This window comes from Cetorhinus maximus, chromosome 1 (assembly GCF_964194155.1).
Source record: "Cetorhinus maximus chromosome 1, sCetMax3.hap1.1, whole genome shotgun sequence".
NCBI lineage: Eukaryota > Metazoa > Chordata > Chondrichthyes > Lamniformes > Cetorhinidae > Cetorhinus > Cetorhinus maximus.
In genome coordinates, this window is record NC_135879.1 from 216291966 (window position 1) to 216311704 (window position 19739).

Here is a 19739-nt window from a genome sequence, read left to right on the forward strand (position 1 = left end):
TAAAGGTACTTCATTGGCTGTAAAATGCTTTGGGATGTCCTGTGGGCATGAAAGGTATGAAGTGCCAGTCTTTCTTTTTCTAATGACTGATATTGTAGATGAAGTAGTAGGAGCACTTATTGCCAGCTTTGATATTTCATATAATATTTTGACTTCACTGCTGACCATGGATCACTCAGTCAACAGTAAGCCTTCATTTTCTTCAGGATTTCAACAAAAGTCAATCATAAGATTGAGAAAAAGCAATAATTCAGCTTTAAATGATAGCTACCTGATACTTCTTTCAACCCTTATTTCTGGGTTTAATATTCTCCATGCAGTAAACTAATTAACCTCAAGGTATTAGGCTTGTTTGAATGCACAATGACATCTTACTAAAGGTGATCTCATTTGAATCCCTAATCAATGCAACAAGATAAGAAGATATGGACCACTGGCTCTTCAGCAATTTATTATCCAATCCCTAAAGAGTTTTACAATTGGATTTTCTACAATTGCCTTTAAGTGCACTGGAAATTATTGTTGTTACAGACAAAAGTAATTATTGTGATTTTTTTTTACAATAACAATAAATCATTATAATTGAAAGCTTCTACTTTCATCTTCTATTCCAATCTTTAAGTACCCCTCCAGTTCAGAGGGTAAGAAAAGGCCTACTCCTTCCACAGACCATATATTGTTTCTCTGTTATGGTCTCACTTCATCCATTTAACATCCCGTGGGGTAGTTTTGTTTAAATACTCCCAGCTCCCCCAAGGTAATCAAGCTAAACTCCAGAATATTCATTCGTCTCGGTCACACAATCCCACTGGACTGTTGCCTGCCACAACAACGGCCCTCCCACCCATCCTCCCCGTACAGTACTCAATCTTCTCAGGACTTTCCTCTTCCTACAACCTCCAGCATTGTTCGCATCTTAGTATTTCTCCAGCCCCTTCTTAAAGGAATTGACAGTCGCTGCTGCTTTTGTCAGGAGTCCATTTTTCTTGACCTCCTTCTAGGCCTCTGTCTGTACCTCATAGTTACTGGCCTCCATAAAGAGGTTAAGATCGATTTGACCTTCAGATTTCAATGCTTGGGGGGAATTCTGACTTTGGGTGTAACACAGGTGACAATGACTAAGCCACCCATTACACATCTCTTTCAATTAGGCAGCAGCAGGCCATTTCCTTGTTTTTATTCGTTCACGAGATGTGGACTTTGCTGGCTGGGCCAATATTTATTGCCCATCCCTAACTGCCCTTGAGAAAGTGGTGGTGAGCTGCCTTCTTGAACCAGGGCAGTCCATGTGATGTAAGTACACCCACAGTGCTGTTAGGAAAGGAGTCCCAGGATTTTGATTCAGCGACAGTGAAGGAATGGCGAAATTTTCCAAGTCAGGGTGGTGTGTAGCTTGGAGGGAACTTCCAGGTGGTAACATTCGGATGTATTTGCTACCTTTGTCCTTCTAGATGGTAGTGGTCATGGGCTTGGAAGGTGCTGTCTAAAGAGCCTTGGTGAGTTCGTGCAGTGCATCTTGTAGATGGTACACACCGCTGCTACTGTGCGTCGGTGGTGGAGGGAGTGAACACTTGTGGATGAGATGCCAATTAAGTGGGCTGCTTTGTCCTGGATGGTGTCAAGCTTCTTGAGTGTTGTTGGAGCTGCACTCATCCAGGCAAATGGAGAGCATTCCATCACACTCCTGACTTGTGCCTTGTAGATGGTGGACAGGCTTTGGGGAGTCAGGAGGTGAGTTACTCGCTGCAGGATTCCTAGCCTCTGGCCTGCTCTTGTAGCCACAGTATTTATATGGCTAGTCCAGTTCAGTTTCTGGTCGATGGTAACCTCCAGGATGTTGATAGTGGGGGATTCAGCAATGGTAATGCCATGTCAAGGGGCGATGGTTAGATCTTCTCTTGTTGGAGATGAGTCATTGCCTGGCACTTGTATGGCACGAATTTTACCTGCTACCTCTTGTCAGCCCAAGCCTGAATATTGTCCAGGTCTTGGACATGGACTGCTTCAGTATCTGAGGAGTCGCAAATGGTGCTGAACATTGTGCAATCATCAGCGAACATCCCCACTTCTGACCTTATGATGGAAGGAAGGTCATTGATGAAGCAGCTGAAGATGGTTGGGCCTAGGACACTACCTTGAGGAACTCCTGCAGTGATGTCCTGGAGCTGAGATGGCTGACTTCCAACAACCACAACCAGCTTCCTTTGTGCTGGGTATGACTCTGACCAGCAGAGCGTTTCCCCACGATTCCAGTTTTGCTAGGGCTCCTTGATGCCACACTTGGTCAAATGCCTGCCTTGGTGGATGCCTGTGTTGTATCTGTACGGGAACAGCTTGGCTAGGGGCGCGGCAATTTCTGGAGCACAAGTCTTCAGTACTATTGCCGGAATATTGTCAGGGTCCATAGCCTTCGCAGTATCCAATGCCCTCAGCCATTTCTTGATATCACATGGAGTGAATTGAATTGGCTGAAGACTGGCATCGGTGATACTGGGGACATCCTCCAGAAAATCTCACTCAGATCAAAAATATAAGAATGTCTGATGAATTGGAGGTGCAGCCCCATAGTGCACTATCCTCTCCATCATCAAGTATCTCCCCCTTACAAGCCCAGTGGTCCCAACTTCCATTCTGCACTCAGTTAACTCATCTCAGTGCTACAAAAGGCCTCAGCCCCTCTGGGTAGGGGAGTGGAAAATCAGTCACAGTTTCCCTATTCTGATCGGTCTGTAATCATCCCTCCTGGAAGATGAGTGGACCAGATTGGACATGGCTGTGGCATTCTCCCCGGTAAGGAGTGAGGATCAGCTTGGTGAGGCACCGTAGGCTGTCCAGCACAAGTGAACCGGTAGCCCAGTGAGGGAATCAATGCCTCGAGAAAGAAACCAAGAGTAAATAAAGGACCTTGTGTTGAGATAACACTTCATCACGTCCTCATGGTATCCCCAAAGCACTTCACAATCAATGGGTTACTTCCGACCTGTACTCTTACATAGGCAAGCGCTGCAGCCAATTCGCGCACAGCAGGATCCCATAAACAGCAAAGGAATGAATAACTAGCTAGCCTGTTTTTGGGGTGATAGTGGTAGAAGCTCCTTGCTCTGCTTATGACGGTGCCACATGATCAACTTTGCCCACCTGAACAGGGAGGTGGGTCCTCAGTTTACCATCTCACCCAAAATGACAGCACTTCTTAGAATACAGCGGCCCACTCAGCACTGTTGGGGAGTGTCAACTTGGACACTGCCTTTAAGTCTGGGCCTGGAACTTGAAACTATGAGGAGAATTCTCCCTTCAGTGAGCGGAGGCGGGGCCTGCTCTCCGGCGTGTAAAGTGATGCGCGGTGACATCGGGCGGACGTCCCAATGTCACCGCGCGTCATTTAGATGGCGGCTGAGCGCCCGCCGAACTGACAAAAGCCTATTAAGGCCATTATTAAACTAATTAAAGTTGTTAAGAATGCTGCCCGTCCAACTTTAAGGTTGGCGGGCAGGCGAAGAGCCCAGGCGGCCTTCAGAAAAAACATGAAACCTCATCCACGGGCGGGTGAGGTTTCACGAGGGATTTAAAATTTGTGTTACATTTTTAATAAAAGTAATTGACATGTCCCAGCTCTTGTGACAGTGCCACATGAGGGGATATGTCAATAAAATTTTTCACCTCATTTATTATCCTTTTAATAGTAACACTGATCTCCCTGAGGCAGCACTTTGCCTCAGGGGGATTGTGCGCTCTTTCACGCGCATGCATGCACTCCCTGCTCAGGGAATCCCACCCCTGCCCGCACAGGGAGCTTAATTGGCCCACCCACGTAAAATGGCGGCAGATCGGGAACCCGCCTGCTCCGCACAACCCCCCCAACGGGGGGAAAATGCTGCCTTATGACTTCTAACAGGCTCATTACCAATATTACACATTGTGATTTCAACCTATATTTGTTAGCAGCCCAATCAAACTGAACAGAGCCATCTTACCGAGTACATCCAGCTGGTAGGTGTGGGTAATGCTGCCATATTTGTTCTCGACCACGCACGTGTAATTGCCACGGTCCGAGGGGACTACACTCTCCATCACCAAACTCCACTGCTGGTGTCGCAACTAGTGGAAGAAAGCAAATAGAAGATGGTCACCAGTTTTCTTCAAGGGGTCTAAATTCCTGCTGGTTTCTGAGTGTGAGCCTTTCCAAACATAGAAGAAACAAGAAGTGCTCCCTGGCCAGCTCGCCCACTGGCTAATCAGCAAACTGCAGGTCAGTGCGTCATTGAGTGAAACGTTCTACTTACAAAGCTCAAACACACTGGCAGATCCCCGTGCCCCTTCCCTGCCAACCCACAACCTCAGTGAGTGAAATGTGGAAGCCAGCAGCTGTAAGAGAGAGCAGGAAGTTACAAGCAGCCTGGGTTCCCGTGGCTGATCGCTACCCAGTGATTGCCTCCACCCCTGTGCTTCCCCACCACCTGCCGCCCTTAGGCCTCATTTATGTGAGCTCCCCTTCAGAGCTTGCAAAGGCAAACCCTCGAGATTCTAGATTAGCAACTTGGTGAGGCACTAACGGGTTGCCGTTGGGCCCAATCCCAGCAAAAGTCATTGCCTTCAGGACAAAAAGGCTCCCTTTGCCTTCCAAGTGAAGCAGGCTTTGGCTGAGTGCACACTATGGCAATGCCTTTACATGACCGGTTTCTGGGAGCAACGGAGGCTTTGATGGTGCAAATTCCTGGCGAGGTTTCTACTGTTTGCACAGCAAATCCCATTGCCGCCTTTAAAGTTTTGTTAAGAAGCAACAGGTGTGCCAGCTAAGCATGTCTGATATGTTTCAGAACATGTTTGGCCGTGATACTTTAGATACGAAAAACAAAATGTTCGAAACCATCAAAGCTCTGAACCACTGCTTTACTTCCCAGGCAAAGGACACATTCAAATTCCTCTTTCATGGAAAGATTTGAACTGAGAATGCTTAATAGATTTGGGAGAACAGTGCTCAACTGGGACAACCCATGACTGCTGTCAGCTACTGCCCCCAGTTACTTTACTTCCTGTTGTCAGTACTACCCAAAGTCAGAAGCCCCACCATTCCCACTGCTAATGTAAGGGGGGGGAATCCCTCCCTGTGCTCTCTCCCTTAACTGGAGACCTGACAGCAGTTCATGTGGTCGGGTCAAATACATTAAAAAGTGAGGGAGCACTGTGCATAAACAGTACTCCATCGATATAGAACTGCTCTCAGGAAGGCTATTAACAGTCCACAGTTACAGCTGGATGCTGCTGAGGGTACATTCGAAAAAGTGAATGTAGCCTGGTGACCATTTTGGCTGCCTCAAAGGTTCATTGTCATTTATACTGACTACATTGGGCAGTCAGGGAAATGGCTTATAGGAGGTCACTGATTCTGGAGGAGTGACACTGACAACACTTTCTATCCCTGTCCGGTAAACATTGCGGATGGCAGGGGCTGATGTTAACTCCTTTTGTAGTGCTTTACTTCATTGCCAGTCGGAGGACCTCACTCCCGTTCACGATCCAGTGACTCCACTGGAAAGTGTACTGTGGTTGAGGATTGGAACAGGCTTGGCTGTGATGCCCCTTGTGCTCGAATAGCAAGGTGGCGCGAGATGTATAGCTCCAGACATGAATAATGTCCACTTGGGTGAGGAAGCCAGTGAGTGAGTAACACCCAGAGCCGTGCACAGCCGCAAAGGGTCAGCGGTTTCAAGAGACCAAAGGAGACACCAGCGAGAGATTAAAGTTAATATCTTTGTGCTGCTATTTAGAAAGAGAAGGGAGCAAAGAGCAGAAACACATTTGAACACATTTGTTATAGCTTGCAAGACAATCGCAGGCTTCCTTGGTTGGTAAAGGATTAAACAAGCCTTATATTCATCTGGTTAAGCGTGCAATGTCACATGGGCTTTAGAAGGATTATAAAATATTGCAGATTCCTGAAAGGATTTGAAAGCTGCTTTCAAATGGGATTTTACATTGAAAACCAACCTGACTTTTTCTAGTTTATGTGCAATTCTGTAGTGAAGGTGGGATGTTTAGGTAATTTTAACAAAACCAAAGAGCATTTCAAATTGTTGTATATTTTAATTTTTTTTTAGTAGGTTAAGAGCTGTCATTAAACAGGTTTTTTTTGTTTGCTCTTGTGTATTTGCCATTTTTCTGTTGCTGTTCTTTAAGAGAGTTTAGCTGATTCACCTCACGAGTAATGGACAGGGAGTCAGTCTGCACAGCCATTCCAGTCTTTGTTGGAGAAAAGCATTTACTGATTTTTGTTCCCTATCCTTCTATGGGCAGTGGTGAAGAGATAAAGCTGGATATAGCCTGATGGAGTCATTGTCAAGCCTGACTCATTTCCTGGGTGGAGGTGGCGAGGGTTAGTCACATTGAATAATAGTGGCAGGCTCCTGATGGGGTTTCCACATCACAGAGTGAGTTCTCTCTACCCCAGACCACTCCCCACTCCCCATGCACTTTCTGTAGGAGAAACAAGAATGGCTACTGCAGGGGAGGTGGTGGCACAGTGGTATTGTCACCGGACTAGTTTTTCAGAGATCTAGGGTAATTCTCTGAGGACCTGGGTTCGAATCCCACCAAGGCAGATGGTGAGATTTGAATTCAATAAAAATCTGGAATTAAAAGATTGGCGATGACCACAAAACCATTGCTGATTGTTGTAAAAACCCACCTGGTTCACTAATGTCCTTTAGGGAAGGAAATCTGCTGTCCTTCCTTACCTGGTCTGGCTCACATGTGACTCCAGACCCACAGCAATGTGGTTGACTCTTAAATGCCCTCTGACAAGGGCAATTAGGGATGGGCAATAAATGATGGCCCAGCCAGTGACTCCCATGAATGAATAAATTTTTAAAAATGAGCGACTCCTACCGGTGTAACTGGGCTGGCTGAAGAAGAGACCGAGTTTATTTGTAAAACTTTAAAACTTATACTGGATCAACTGCCTCGGAGCGGGGACGGAGGGCATGTTTACACCTTAAACCCCACCCACCGCCTCCCCCACAAACACCCTCACACGATGCCCAAATTAACAACGGAAGCAGTTTGTTTTTGTTGCCAATTTTAAGGTTTGAAAAAGGGTTTAATTCTGAAATGGGATAGACGTCCCCACAATGTTTCACTTTGAATTAGGTGCCCAGCATAAACGGGATCTGTGAAGGAGATCCTCCAGAGGCTCTACTTTTACTGGGGGCAAGTGCAGCTCAATCGCAAACTGTTTTAGTTCCATCCCACAATTAACCCGCTGTAGTGAGACAGGCTGCTCGGGCAGGCATCAGCTTTGGGAAAACCAAATTTCGTCACAATGAAAGTCACCGAAATACTTCGCAAACGTTGACAGGAGTCACTCACCCCGCACGTCAGATTCCAAACAGTGGGGTGGGGCTGGAAAGTTTCTGCAACAATTCTCAGGGGTTTTTTTTTATGATGGAAGGCCTTATCCGATGTTTTTAAAGTGCTGGTGCCCCCTCATCAGCTGTATCTGCTGATGGGGCTCTGTCTGCAGCAGGCTGCCCTGCCTCTTCCGAAACAGTTCCCATGCTCCAGCTTCGCCTCGGCCTACCCGCTCCATCACATTACCCACATCCCATCAGTTGGCGCAATCCTGCTGGCAGCAGGCCCTTAGTAAAAAAGATCGCCGCCAAGGGCTGCAAAAAGAATGAAGATGGTCACAAATAGTTTTGTTTAGAGGATGGGGCTGTGGGCCTGGAATGACCTGACTGAAGTTTCATAATCCTTTGCCCTCGGGCCCTGTTTGTCACATGACCAATAATGACCCTGTCAAGGAGTGAAGAGGCACTGTGAGTAGTTGGAAGTGGACAAGCTGAGGCCAGTTAGGAGTAATGACTCACCTTGATGCCCCCAATACGGTGTTCACCTTTAAATTCTTTGCCATTCTTCAGCCAGTGGATGGTGGGAGTGGGATTTCCAGCAGCCGGGCACCGGAAGCGAACTGTGTTAGCCGCTGGCACTGCATGAAGTCTCTTCTCCATCCGGTCAGGACGGGCCCAGTACGGAGCTCCTGAAAACGCCAATAAATAAGAAAGGTGATGGTTTGCATCAATGACCAACGCAACAAAGTAACACGAGTCCCAGTTATGTAGCCTCCGTGGCTTAAATCTCAAAGACAGTGTTGTTGAAGGAATTCTTTGGCAGCCCTTAAACCTCATACCCGACTTCTCCAGCACTCTCGAGATCCACACTGTGTAAGCTGTAACTTGTCCTCAGATTTGCTGCCTGCACTAAATTCCATCGGTCTATGACTCCTGTCCTGGCTGATTGCCATGGATAGCATCATTTGCCCCCAGTGCAACAAATCCCTGGAGAACTTTTTCCAGTCGAACCTCTTCCAATTGGAGATCTCACCCTTTGGCCCACTGACTCTGGCCTCTCATGCACCCCTTCTCCCCTCTACCACTGGGGACAGAATCTTCACTTGCCTGAGCCCTATTCTTCCTGAACACCTTATGACCTCCCACGCTTTCTGCAAAAGGTCTCTTACAAGCCCATATTTTCTGTCGTTCTGTTGCTCATGTTGGATTCTCCTCTGTGAAGCGACTTGAGTCTATCAGTACTCTCAAGGCATTATAGAAATGAAACTTTGTTACTTTTCAAAATGATGTAGAGTTGCCACCTCAATGCCTTAGAAAGGGTGCAGAAGGGATTTAGCAGAATGATACCAGGGCCGAAGGCCTTCAGTTAAATACCTATTCCATTGGGCCTTTGGTCACCTCTCTTTACTCCCCTAATTATGCTTGGGGCCCATTTTATCACCGCTGCTCAGCACCATGGTGTGATATAAATGCAAGCTTACTTGCTGCTTATAAGAGAGAATGCTTCACACCATGAAATCTTCGCTCAATCACACTTCGAAAGCAAGACCGTTGGGCAGGGGACTTAAAAACGCACTCTGCTTATTTTGCACGCTTTGAAGCTTCTGACCATTCCAATCTGAAATAATTTTAAGGGCTGTTTGCCAAAATTCTTATCCTTATCAATGATCAAACCAGCCTAACTACAGTTGGGAAATTGCTGCACTGGGACCCGCAACATTAAAGAATGGTTCTTGGGAAAAGGTCGGAGCCAAATGATCATTGTTGGTGTCTGGAGTGAGCAATTACAATGCAGAAAGAAAATGATTGCTGACAGGGTAGCACGACAGCTCCTAATAGCACAGTGCTGACCTTCCAACCAGGGACCAACAGAATAATGGGTTTCAAAATAGTTTAGAGAGGGCAAATATATCAAGTGCATAAAAAACTGGAATGTAATCATACACGACAAACTGCGATACCTCTGTTATTAAATAACCTCTTACGTGAGAAATGCTAACAACGGTGGAATCAGTCCCCCACCAAGGGAATTGATACCTTCAGCAGGCAGAGTGGGGGGGGGGGAAACCAGAGGGAAGAAAATGACCAGATTTTGTTGATTGTGGACTCAGCTGATAACAAAGCTCGTCAATATTATTTTAGGGAGCGTACCTGCGCTTATTAAGATGGCATCAAAAATTCCTTCCACATTCTGAGCTAACTGTACGGAGTTCACTTTGTTGAGTTCGGAACAAAGAAAAGGGACAAGTGTTGAAAGCATCTCAAGCTAACAAGCCCTTTAAGGTTGGGCTCTGTCAATAGCTGAAACCAAACGTGCAACAATGATCACTGCAGAAGCTACATCTACCAACAGCCAAACCTGCTCACATCCAGATGATAACCATGCACACACCTGCAGGTGACACAAACCTCCATTCTGGCCTCTTTAACGTGGGCAGGATCTAATAGCCTCATCAACCTATAACAAAACGTTCCAAGGTTTTGTAGACTATTTGTAAAATATGAGCTTTAAAGAAAAGTAAAAAGAAACGGCTTAAATGACACGGGCTCTGAAATGATTAATCCTCTCTCTGCCTTGCTGTTTGCCTTAGGATCTGCACTCCCAATATGTAACCACGTGGTTTTGCGTCGTTCTGGCCTGCAATTGTGGCGTGGTCATTCTGAATATCATAACCGTTCTTGTGTCTCTATTAGCTGCTGGCATGTGAAGGATTGTTGGGGGAGGGGAGGTGGGAGATGTTGGGTGGGAAGCAGGGGTGTGAGGGGGGAGGTGAAGATTCCTGTCTCACAGCCCGAGCAACACTTCACACATTGTTTTCCTGTCATATAATGCTGGGGTCCATCATTTCTCACCCGGCAATGGAGCAGCAATGTTAAACTAATTTACTTTCCCAGCAGTGTGAGCTTAATCAAAGCTCGCTGCTACAGGCCAATGCTGGGTCACAGCAGTTCTCACCGTTAACCTTCACAAGAGAGTTGAACCAATAATGCAGGCCATTTATTTTCCTCTGGCACTTGGTAGATATTGGCTGACAGATTTGCAGTGAGGGAGATGTTTCTCCACAGACAGATATGGCCAAGAACATTGTCTTCCTGACCTCATGACTGACAAGAGAACTCACTGACTGCCAACACAAAGTGATTTAATTTCACTGAACAAAACTATTTATGAGACCGTGGGGAACAAGGTTATGGGCTGTGGGAAAAGACTACATCAGCCCTGAATTGGAGGTGTGCGCATGTTTAATCGAGTACTTACTGTAAGACGCATTTGCATGTGTCACAGGGAGTCCGAGGATGAATTGTGGCAAACTGCCTAAAATAACTTGTCGAGCCAATGATTATGACCCGAGCTCCCCAACCTTAGTTGCTGCATACAAATTTCAAAGTTTTGAACAGGAGAAACAGACTGCCCAGTGAAGCTGCTGCAATCCCATTCCACTTGTTGCCCTGCGTACACTTTCCCATAATACAGGTCCAGTATAGTATCCCTGCTGCTGTGTGGAAGGAGCACTGTAGTGTTTTGGGATACCTAACTGCAAGCTCAACGTTTGCAAAACTCAACAAGTCCTTCAAAATAAATGAGGCTAACTTAGGTTGCAAGACATCAGGTTTCTTAAATGGAGCTTGTATCAACTCAAGAAAATGTTAATTTTTTTCCCCCAAAACTTAACAACCACACCACTCACAGTTCCTCTCATTTGTACTCTGGAACTGCATCACTTTTGCTGTTAAATCTGTTTTCCGTAGCCTGCAGCTCATGGGCGCTACTCCCCGAAATGACATATATTGAAGTGAGTTCAAACTCCAAATGCCATTGTCTCCGCAATGCTAAATCAATTTCTGTTTTCTCGCGAAATCCAGTGATATATTATTTTATCCCATTCTACCTTATAATGGAGCTTGTTTTGTGTCAAAATAACTATCTCTGGTCTAGCCCGTGAGAGTGGCAGAGTGGGCTTGAGTGTTGCATTCTGACACCATCATGAACCTTTCCTCATTTTGCATGGAGTGTTGCAGGGTTGTCACCACATCACAACCTCTCTCTGTCCCTCTATTGCCTCTGATTTGTCACGTTGCTTATCCAACAGCCAGTACTGGGTGAACAGGCGTATCCTCTAACTAAATAGCAGCTGAACCTGACTGTTCTTCAGAACATAGGAGTAGGAGTAGGATATCCAACCCCTCGAGCCTGCTCAATAAGATCATGGCTGATCTTTTACTTTAATGCCATTTTCCCACACTATCCCCATAACCCTTGATATCTTGAATATCCTGAAATCTATCAATCTCTGCCTTGGGTATAGTCGATGACTGAGCTTCCATAGCCCATTGGGGTAAAGAATTCCAAAGATTTCTTGCCCTCCGACTATACAGTCAAACTTGCATTATGAAGCATGTTTCATGATTTCAGCACATCCCCAAGTCCCTTACAGCCAATGAAGTACTTTCTTGAGGTATAGTCAGTTGTACTGTAGGAAACATGGCGGCCAATTTGTGAACAGCAAGATCCCACAAATAGCACAAGAAAGCTGACCAATTAAACCGTTCTTTCATGACATTGGCCTCAGGTTTAAACATTGGCCAAGAGGTGGGAATGGCAGAAATTCCCCCATTCTTCTTCAGGTCGGGTAATGGGATCTGTTACACTGATGTGAATAGCCAGACAGGAATAGTCAGCCGAAATTATGTGTTTAAGTCCCTGGATTGGCAGTTTAACCTATAAGCCTCTGGATGTAGAGGGAAAGGCGCCAACAATCAGACAAAGCTGACACTCAATTAGGGCTAAAAAATGTTTTATTCGAAACAAAATGAAAGTAAGACTAAAATTCCGCACAAAGAGCCAAGAGTCAAATTACTTCAGAGATGGAAACAGGACTGAACCAGACTGCAGAATGAAGCAATGTGGAGTGTGGATGGAGGGAGGCGTTCTTTGGTAATGGTACAGTAGACCCTCTCTATTAAGTCTATCTGTGGGAGCTAGAAAGGAGACAGACTGCCTGCGTGCCATTTCTAGTGAAACCATTCCCCAAACATTCCACTAGACGCAAAACATAAAAAATCTTCCTGGGAAGATCACAATGTCATTACATATGGTGACCCAAGGAAATCCTTTCCCAAAATACCTTGTATACACTTGCCACAGTAGGAGATGGAAAGTTTTCAGACCCATTGATTTAATGTGTTTGTTACCAATTTCAACCCCACAAAGATGGTCATGTAAGGGAGGGTGTGTTCTGTAGGAGCCATTGGTGATGCATTTTATATCAGAGGTTGTGCCATATCAAAGTGTTCTAATGAGACACTGATGGATGATATTCTGTAGTACCCTCCCCACTTTGCCCTGAACATAGCTAGTTAAATAACACAGTTGATGGTTAGATATTCAATTTGATTAACAGGACTGGGACCTCATTTAACAAATTGGTGCTTACCACAAGTTGTGCAGTAGACAGAATCCGTGCTAATTATGTAATTTGCTCAGCTGATGCCTGTGAGTGCACAGCCAGATTTAATTAGAGATCAAATTGCCTCTCAATACATAAAGGCGCATTGCTGAGAGTCCAAGGGGAGCTCGTATAAACAGAGATATTTACCAAAAGTGAAGCATTGTTTTTATTTGACTTAAATGTGATTGCCAGAAAAACATAATTATCCTTCAGTTGAAGGAAAATATTAAGCTTTTACCAGAGTCCCATTATTACTGACCCTGAGAGCACATTCTCCAATTGATGAGTGAGCACAAGCACAGAACAAGGGAACAAAAGCTGAAGGTTAACTCATTCCTTTGACCAACCTGGAGAAGCTCTTGAGCAGATACTGGGTGGATGACGGTGGCCAGTGTCAGCATGTGGGGACATTCCTGTGCAGGCACTGAAGCAAGTGCCTGGGAAGTCCATTTTAAATGTTTGAGTTTTTCCAGGTAATTCTGTTTTTGTTTTGGATTTCCAGCATCCGCAGTAGCTTTTAGCTTTTTGTTTTTAAATGTTACCCAAGTCATTTTCATTACAGGATGTGTATTGCAGTGTAACTGGAGGCAGTGCCTGTGAAGTGATGACAAAACTGGTATGCGACCAGACACATTGTAAATGGCCTGTCAGACACCCAACCAGTCCCTGCATCACATCCAAATTGATAGCAGTCTTCTGTCTCCACAAACTACAACTCATTCAGAATTCCTGACAGCCCCTACCTTCATCCAATCATGTTCTATACTCCTATCAGGCTTTGCCATCCTTCATTAGCTCTTATACCCTGAAAACTAATTTCACAATCCTTGTCCATGGACCCTATTGCAATGATTTCCTCCAGCTATATTGCCCCCATAAGCATCCTTTCCTCATCAGACACAAGGTTAATCCTTGCTCCTTATTTGAACGTCAACTCTTGTGGCCCATGGAACACTTTATCTACAGCTCTTTGCTTTGCCACATCCCTCCCTGATTTCAATAACCTTCTAAGAGCCCGTACCTTTCACCTATATCTTTGCTGCTCTTCCTACACTTTCTGGCCCACCTCTCCCGGCTGGTTGTGAGACAGAACTTGCATTTATATAGCACCTTTCACGGTCTCAGGACATCCCAAAGCGCTGCACAACCAATGAACTACTTTTGAAGTGTAGCCATTAATGTAGCATGGAGAAACCAGGCAGCCGATCTCTGCACAGCACGGCAGGTGCTGATTTTCGACCTGCAAACGGCTCGAGAAATCTTCCTGTAGTCCGAGGAGCAGGATAAAATTGTAACCAGCAGCAGCAGAAGCAACGTATATCTGGAAGAAAATAGGTCTCATGCTCCTTTTTATATACTTCGGTGTTTCTCATCAATGATACAGCTTTCAACCACTTTGTTTCACTCAGAATTAACTCCACAATTGGAATTTGTTTTCCAGCACATACAATGAGAAATTTTGATGTGCATTCAAATCAAGTCTAACAGGCTTAGGAATGGATGTTTTGTTGTGAGGAGTGGATTTGTTTGGACTGGATTAGTGGTTGTCCTGCTTCCTAACGCAACAAATTGGCTCTAATTTATACTAATCCCTTCTTTAAAATGCCGATATCCTGTGACAGAGCCAGTGATGGTCACGAGGCTGATTTATGTCTGGGATTAAACGCTACACAACAACAGCACATTTTCTACCAACACTGCTCTCAGTTACAGGCATCGCGTTACCTTTCTGGCAACCTGTGCTGACTTGGCTATCCTTTGTACTAAAAGAGCAGAACTGTGCACTGAAGCAACCAGCATGTCTCTGCTGGCTCTTTACTCTAGCTGTGTAAATTTAATCGCCGCCGCAATGCTTCCTCTGCTTCAAAATATTGAATGCGGTGTCTACGTTAAGGTATGCATCATGTACGTTTAGAAAGGGCTACTGCAGGTTGAAATAACATGGTGCAGTATGAGCAACAGGTACATTAACACATTTGCACAAACCTCCTTTTCCACTACTGCAGCATAAAGGACACAGACAGCCCTGCACAGATTTTGCTAGCTATTGGATGTGGCTTCGCTAGCGCCTGGCTACCCGAAGGGTAATAACTTTTTAAATTTACTTTGGACGAGCAACCAGGAGAAGCAGAAGTGTTCCTCACGCCACCACGGCACTCCTGACAGCCGCTGCCTGCCACGATTGCCACCCTCCCTAACCCCACCCCCACTCCATTCCCCTCTCACCTCCCAACAACATTTACTTAAGGCTGTTACTTGCCAGGAGGACAGCCTGAAACTCGAAGCTGCAGAAGGAGTGATCTGTTTGTAGAAGCCTGAGAGGCATCAGGTGCACACCTGACTATTTCGAAGAGGCCCAACTTTGGTCCGGCTATGGGGCTCCTGGCTTAGGGTGCCGCTGACCTATACTGGACCCTGTATGTATTGCACTGAATATTTCAAGTAAACGTACTTATCGCTTTCTCTGCCAGAATTTCACTGCAATCATGGAACCTTTCTCAACACCAGAAACAATGCTCCTTTGTAATTGCAGGTATGTGATCTCACCTCCTCTCCTATTAATTGTTACTACAAGGGCTAACAAAACAATGAAGGGCTAACTCCTGTGAAAATTACCTGTTCCACAACCCACTAATGTAGTCCTGAGGTTGCTGGCTCACCATCGCTAGCACGGTCACAATGTAAACAAGGCAAGTTCTACTGCTGCTGCCGCTGGGAGGGGCGCATGCCATCAGAAGCAGCAGGCTTGGCCAATGGCTCGGTGCCAGTGCCACACCCGATGGCACCGTGCACACAGAGTCGCGAGCCGTGAAGCGTCCCCCATGGGTGGTGTTTTACACGGGGCAGGCGAGTGCCAGCTGTGAGCAGCAGCTTTAAAACAACCCAGCGCCTGCTGACTTTGTGAAGTGGGATCGGCTGCTGTAAACAATCAGCTCGCAGCATGAATGGTTTCTAGAGCATCAAGATGAGTAGCCTTCTGTGGCACTGCTTTATAGGTGGTTGTAAGTGGTCCCCCCGATGGAGTAGCAGAGAGTTGCTGAGACCAGAAGGAGCTTGGGTTTGATCCTGGATGTGAGGACATGGGAAGAGGTGGGAGGCACAGCAACAGGCTGCAGGGGGTGGAGGAAGGGGAATAAAAATATTCCGGGTTTCTCACTCTTGATCATTATGTGGCAAACTGCTAGGAGTGTGTAACTTATTGGGTGGGAACCTTGAGACTGGCAAGCGATCCACAGATAGACTGCATGTCGACTCTTGTCTTTAAAACTTGCACATCCAGTAATGAGCCACAGAATTTAACCACAGGGCAGGAGGCTAATTGGTTATTTTTTTCAGAAAGCCGACACAGGCGCAATCAGACTCACTGCCCTGTCCTTTTCATTCTAAATTAACCAGGTCCTACTGTAAGTCCTTCTCCCCTCTTTCCTCACCTCCCTGCCTCAAGGTACCGAATTGTTCTGAGGTTCTGTATTTCAGCCAGCTCATGCTCCTCCCCGTCTGACGTGGGCAGGCATCACAAGTGGCCTTCAGACTGCCCCCGCCCGGCTACATATTCACACTTCCCCAGCAAGAGTGCATAATCAGGAGCAGGAATTCTGGCTCCGGTGTGCCCCTCACTCACTGGTGGCATGGGAAGTGAGGGAGGGGTGGGTGGGGGTGCAGTAATACAGATCTTACTATCTACTTCCAGTGGAAATTAACTACATCGGCAAAGAGCAGGGATTGAAGGATTGAACCTGACCCCTCCCTAGTGGTGAAAATAGCTGTTTCTCATGTAATGGAGCCAATCTGGGGGGGCCACTGTAGCTCCTTCTGGCACATTCCTTCCTGCTCAGCCCTGTGTCCACGTTATTATGATTGACATCAAAAAAGCTCACAAGTAACCCAGCTTTCCTGGAGCTGGGCTTCAACCAATCCAGCAGCTTTACACAAGCGTCGCTACTGGTTACGTGAGCTCCATGCCTCGGGAAGCAGCAGCGCAGAGACCCACTGGCACCAATAAAAAAAACCAACCACGCCTAAGCTCTGTTGACTCTTTTTGTCTGATTCTACGCCACTATTTCAAACCTGAAAGCAAATCCTGAAATATCCTCTGTCCTGATGATGTTCTAACTCCCTGGTGCATGCACTTATGCCAAAGTGGCACCACTGAATGCACCAGAAGATAAAGGGGCATTTTAATAGTCTCTGGGTGAACTTTAATGTACAACATTATATACTGAGGAAATAAATAAGACAACAACTCCCAGTGAGACCGCTGAATACAGAGGCTCTTTCACAAGTAGGAAAGATCCTTAACTTGTGGAGAGTCTGTGGTGTGAAACGCACACATAACTCACTCACGCCACAGGCTCCTCTAAGTTATGGGCCTATTACCCCGGTGAAAGAACTACCATATTCATCGATACCAGCTCAGCTTTGGTTTCTGCTGAAGAGGGACTCAATGTTCCTGTAGCTGCTAGGAAACAGCTCATAGATACTGCCACTGATTAACAGGGGGCATCATTTCACAAGGTGCAGCTCGCCCTCCAGTATCTTGCCCAAGAGATCACTGTTTATATGTTGGCCAGGCCTTTGAGCTGCTCATTTGTTGCCACCACAGCCTTAATGGGGCCATTGGCATCGTCTTGCTTCTTCTCTGGCTTTCTTCAAACCTCCCTCAGTCCACGTCTTAATGTTATCCACCCATGTGATTTTTCTTCTTCCTCTTCTGTTTTTACCCTCAATTTCTTCCTCAGTTGTTGCTGGGACAAGGATGTTGGGTCTTCATTTCCAATGTTCGTACTTGAGTATCTTTCTCTCTCTAACTGTACTTAGCAACCCTTTTGATTCCTGAACTTCTACTCTGGATCTAACCCACTCATTTGTCTTTTTTGACTCGACAGGGAGACAAATGAGTGGTAAGTAGGCTTGGGAATATCAGCGGGCTATTTGCATATTAGCACAAGCCAAGAGCCTTGTCCTGCCCTCAAATCCTATCTGTACTTCCACTCTCCAAGCAAGGTTTGGTCAGATACTAAGTCAGGCAACAGGAACCCCAGATGATTTTTCTCTTTCAGAGGGTTCACGACCAAAGCAGCACCTCCACTACTGTCCTGTTATCACAGACCAAAGATCGAGTCTAGGGCCTTCCTGGGCATTGTGGCTCAGCTTCTTACTGATTAAATGCTCTGAACTAACTCGACAACCAGGAAGAATTTTAAAAATGTAACTTCTCTTTCAGGTGAGATGTTAAACCAAGATGCCCACTCAAATGGATGTAGAAAATTCTCCTACATGCGTGAGCTAGACAATTATTCCATTCAGACAAGTGAGTTCTCGCAGTTGAGCCTGATCCTTTGTTCTGCCAACTCTCCCTCTTTTCCATGGGCTGGATTTTACAGCCTCCCTCCGCTGGTGTATTTGAAGGCGGTGGGGGGAGGGGGGGGATCATAAAATAAAGCGGATGGCCTTCTCACCCACCCCTCAACTGTCTCCTATGTTAAGGTGGGCGGGGAAGGTGCCAGGCAGCCTGCCTGCCCTTAGACCTATTAAGCCTCTTAAGTGGCCAGCTAATGGCCTCTTAAGGGCCTCATTATACCTCCGCTGTTATTTAACATGCAGCGGGAGAAGGTGGAGGCAAGATGGGTAACCTGGCAGCTTTAACTGTGCAGGCTACTGTCGGGCAAGGGGGGGGTGAACACCTTCTTTAGGGACTTCCCTATTGACTTTGGAGGCAACCCCCCCCCCCACAATCAGGCCCTCCCTTTAACCTTCCTCCCCAGCTTTTCTAACCCAGCACCCCACCCCACCTCGCTGGGGTCTCCCTGCCCCCTTCCAAAATACCTTTTTAGTTCTGAGTCCGGGCTCTATGACACTTCTTCGTTCTGGACTGGCTGTGGTCCCAGCACTTGATCCTGCCTCTGCTGGAACTACAGAGCCACTGGCCAATCAGCTTGACCAGCAGCTCTCCAGGGCAGGACCTCCTCCCAGATGGGGCGGATGTCCCACTCGAAATCAGTTAAGGCTGCTCCCAGCGTAATACTGCTGTGGGGCTGCTGGGTTCTGAGTCGCTGTGCTCACAAATGACTTTTCCATCAGGTGGATGGGGAATACATCTCCTCGTAAAAATCCAGCCCACATATTTACACGATCATGCTCTCTTTCACTCTCTCTCTAGTATGTGTCAGGGTAGCGATCAGGGGTGTGAACCCTGACTGGGTTAGGCCTTCCTATCAGCCTCCCAAACTAGAGACTGCTGGAATCAGCTTCTATATTTAAACAGGTCCACAGTAAACATTCTGAAGAATGGGGAAGGACTAATTTAACAGTTAAAATTTGCATTCATCAGTCAAGGGAGCATGTAGAAATGCCCTATGACAAGACTGCATCATTTTTCTAGAGGTAGTCAGATTTTGACTAAATACAAGGAGAAGCAAAGCACTTGTATTCCTTCAAGGCTAATTTGCTACCTTGCTACAGTGGGAACACCTACTGGAAATATGAATAAGCAGTTTTCTGACAGTTCACAGAAATTCAGGCTGACAACATGTCTCAAAGGACTTCAGGCTGCTTTTTAAGTTCTGTGACATCACCAAACATGACATGTCACCAATATTCCACAAACTGCAACATATTTATCGAGTGGGAAATGCTGGCCAAATGCGGTCTGCTTTTCTTTAAATAGGACCGTGTGATTCCTAGCTTTGGGAAGAGAAAAAGATTACTGAACTTTCTCCATCATCAGTACAGTACCTGCATCGTCAGATCCATCATCATCATCTTCATCATCACCCGAAGACAAAGAATCTGGAAGACAAAATCAACCTCTTGTCAGTATAATACTGCATCATAGTTAACATGCAAAACAATTGCTCACTGTAAAGGAGTCACCCAGTATGCAGCCAGCAAGCAGTTAAGAAGGCAAATGGCATGTTGGCCTTCATTGCGAGAGGACTTGAGT

General features: G+C 46.1%; 1 protein-coding gene across 6 annotated transcripts in view; it reads right to left on the reverse strand.

Moving 5' to 3' along the window:
• fgfr3 (fibroblast growth factor receptor 3) overlaps window positions 1-19739 on the reverse strand; it is a 167732-nt gene that overhangs the window by 41000 nt on the left and 106993 nt on the right. For all 6 annotated transcript variants that reach the window (XM_078553126.1, XM_078553118.1, XM_078553134.1 and 3 more), the window contains exons 4-6: window positions 19532-19585; window positions 7866-8035; window positions 3975-4098 (exon numbers count right to left, since the gene is read on the reverse strand). In XM_078553126.1, the coding sequence (XP_078409252.1) occupies window positions 3975-4098; window positions 7866-8035; window positions 19532-19585 (348 nt within the window). The remainder of the gene's footprint in view (window positions 1-3974; window positions 4099-7865; window positions 8036-19531; window positions 19586-19739) is intronic.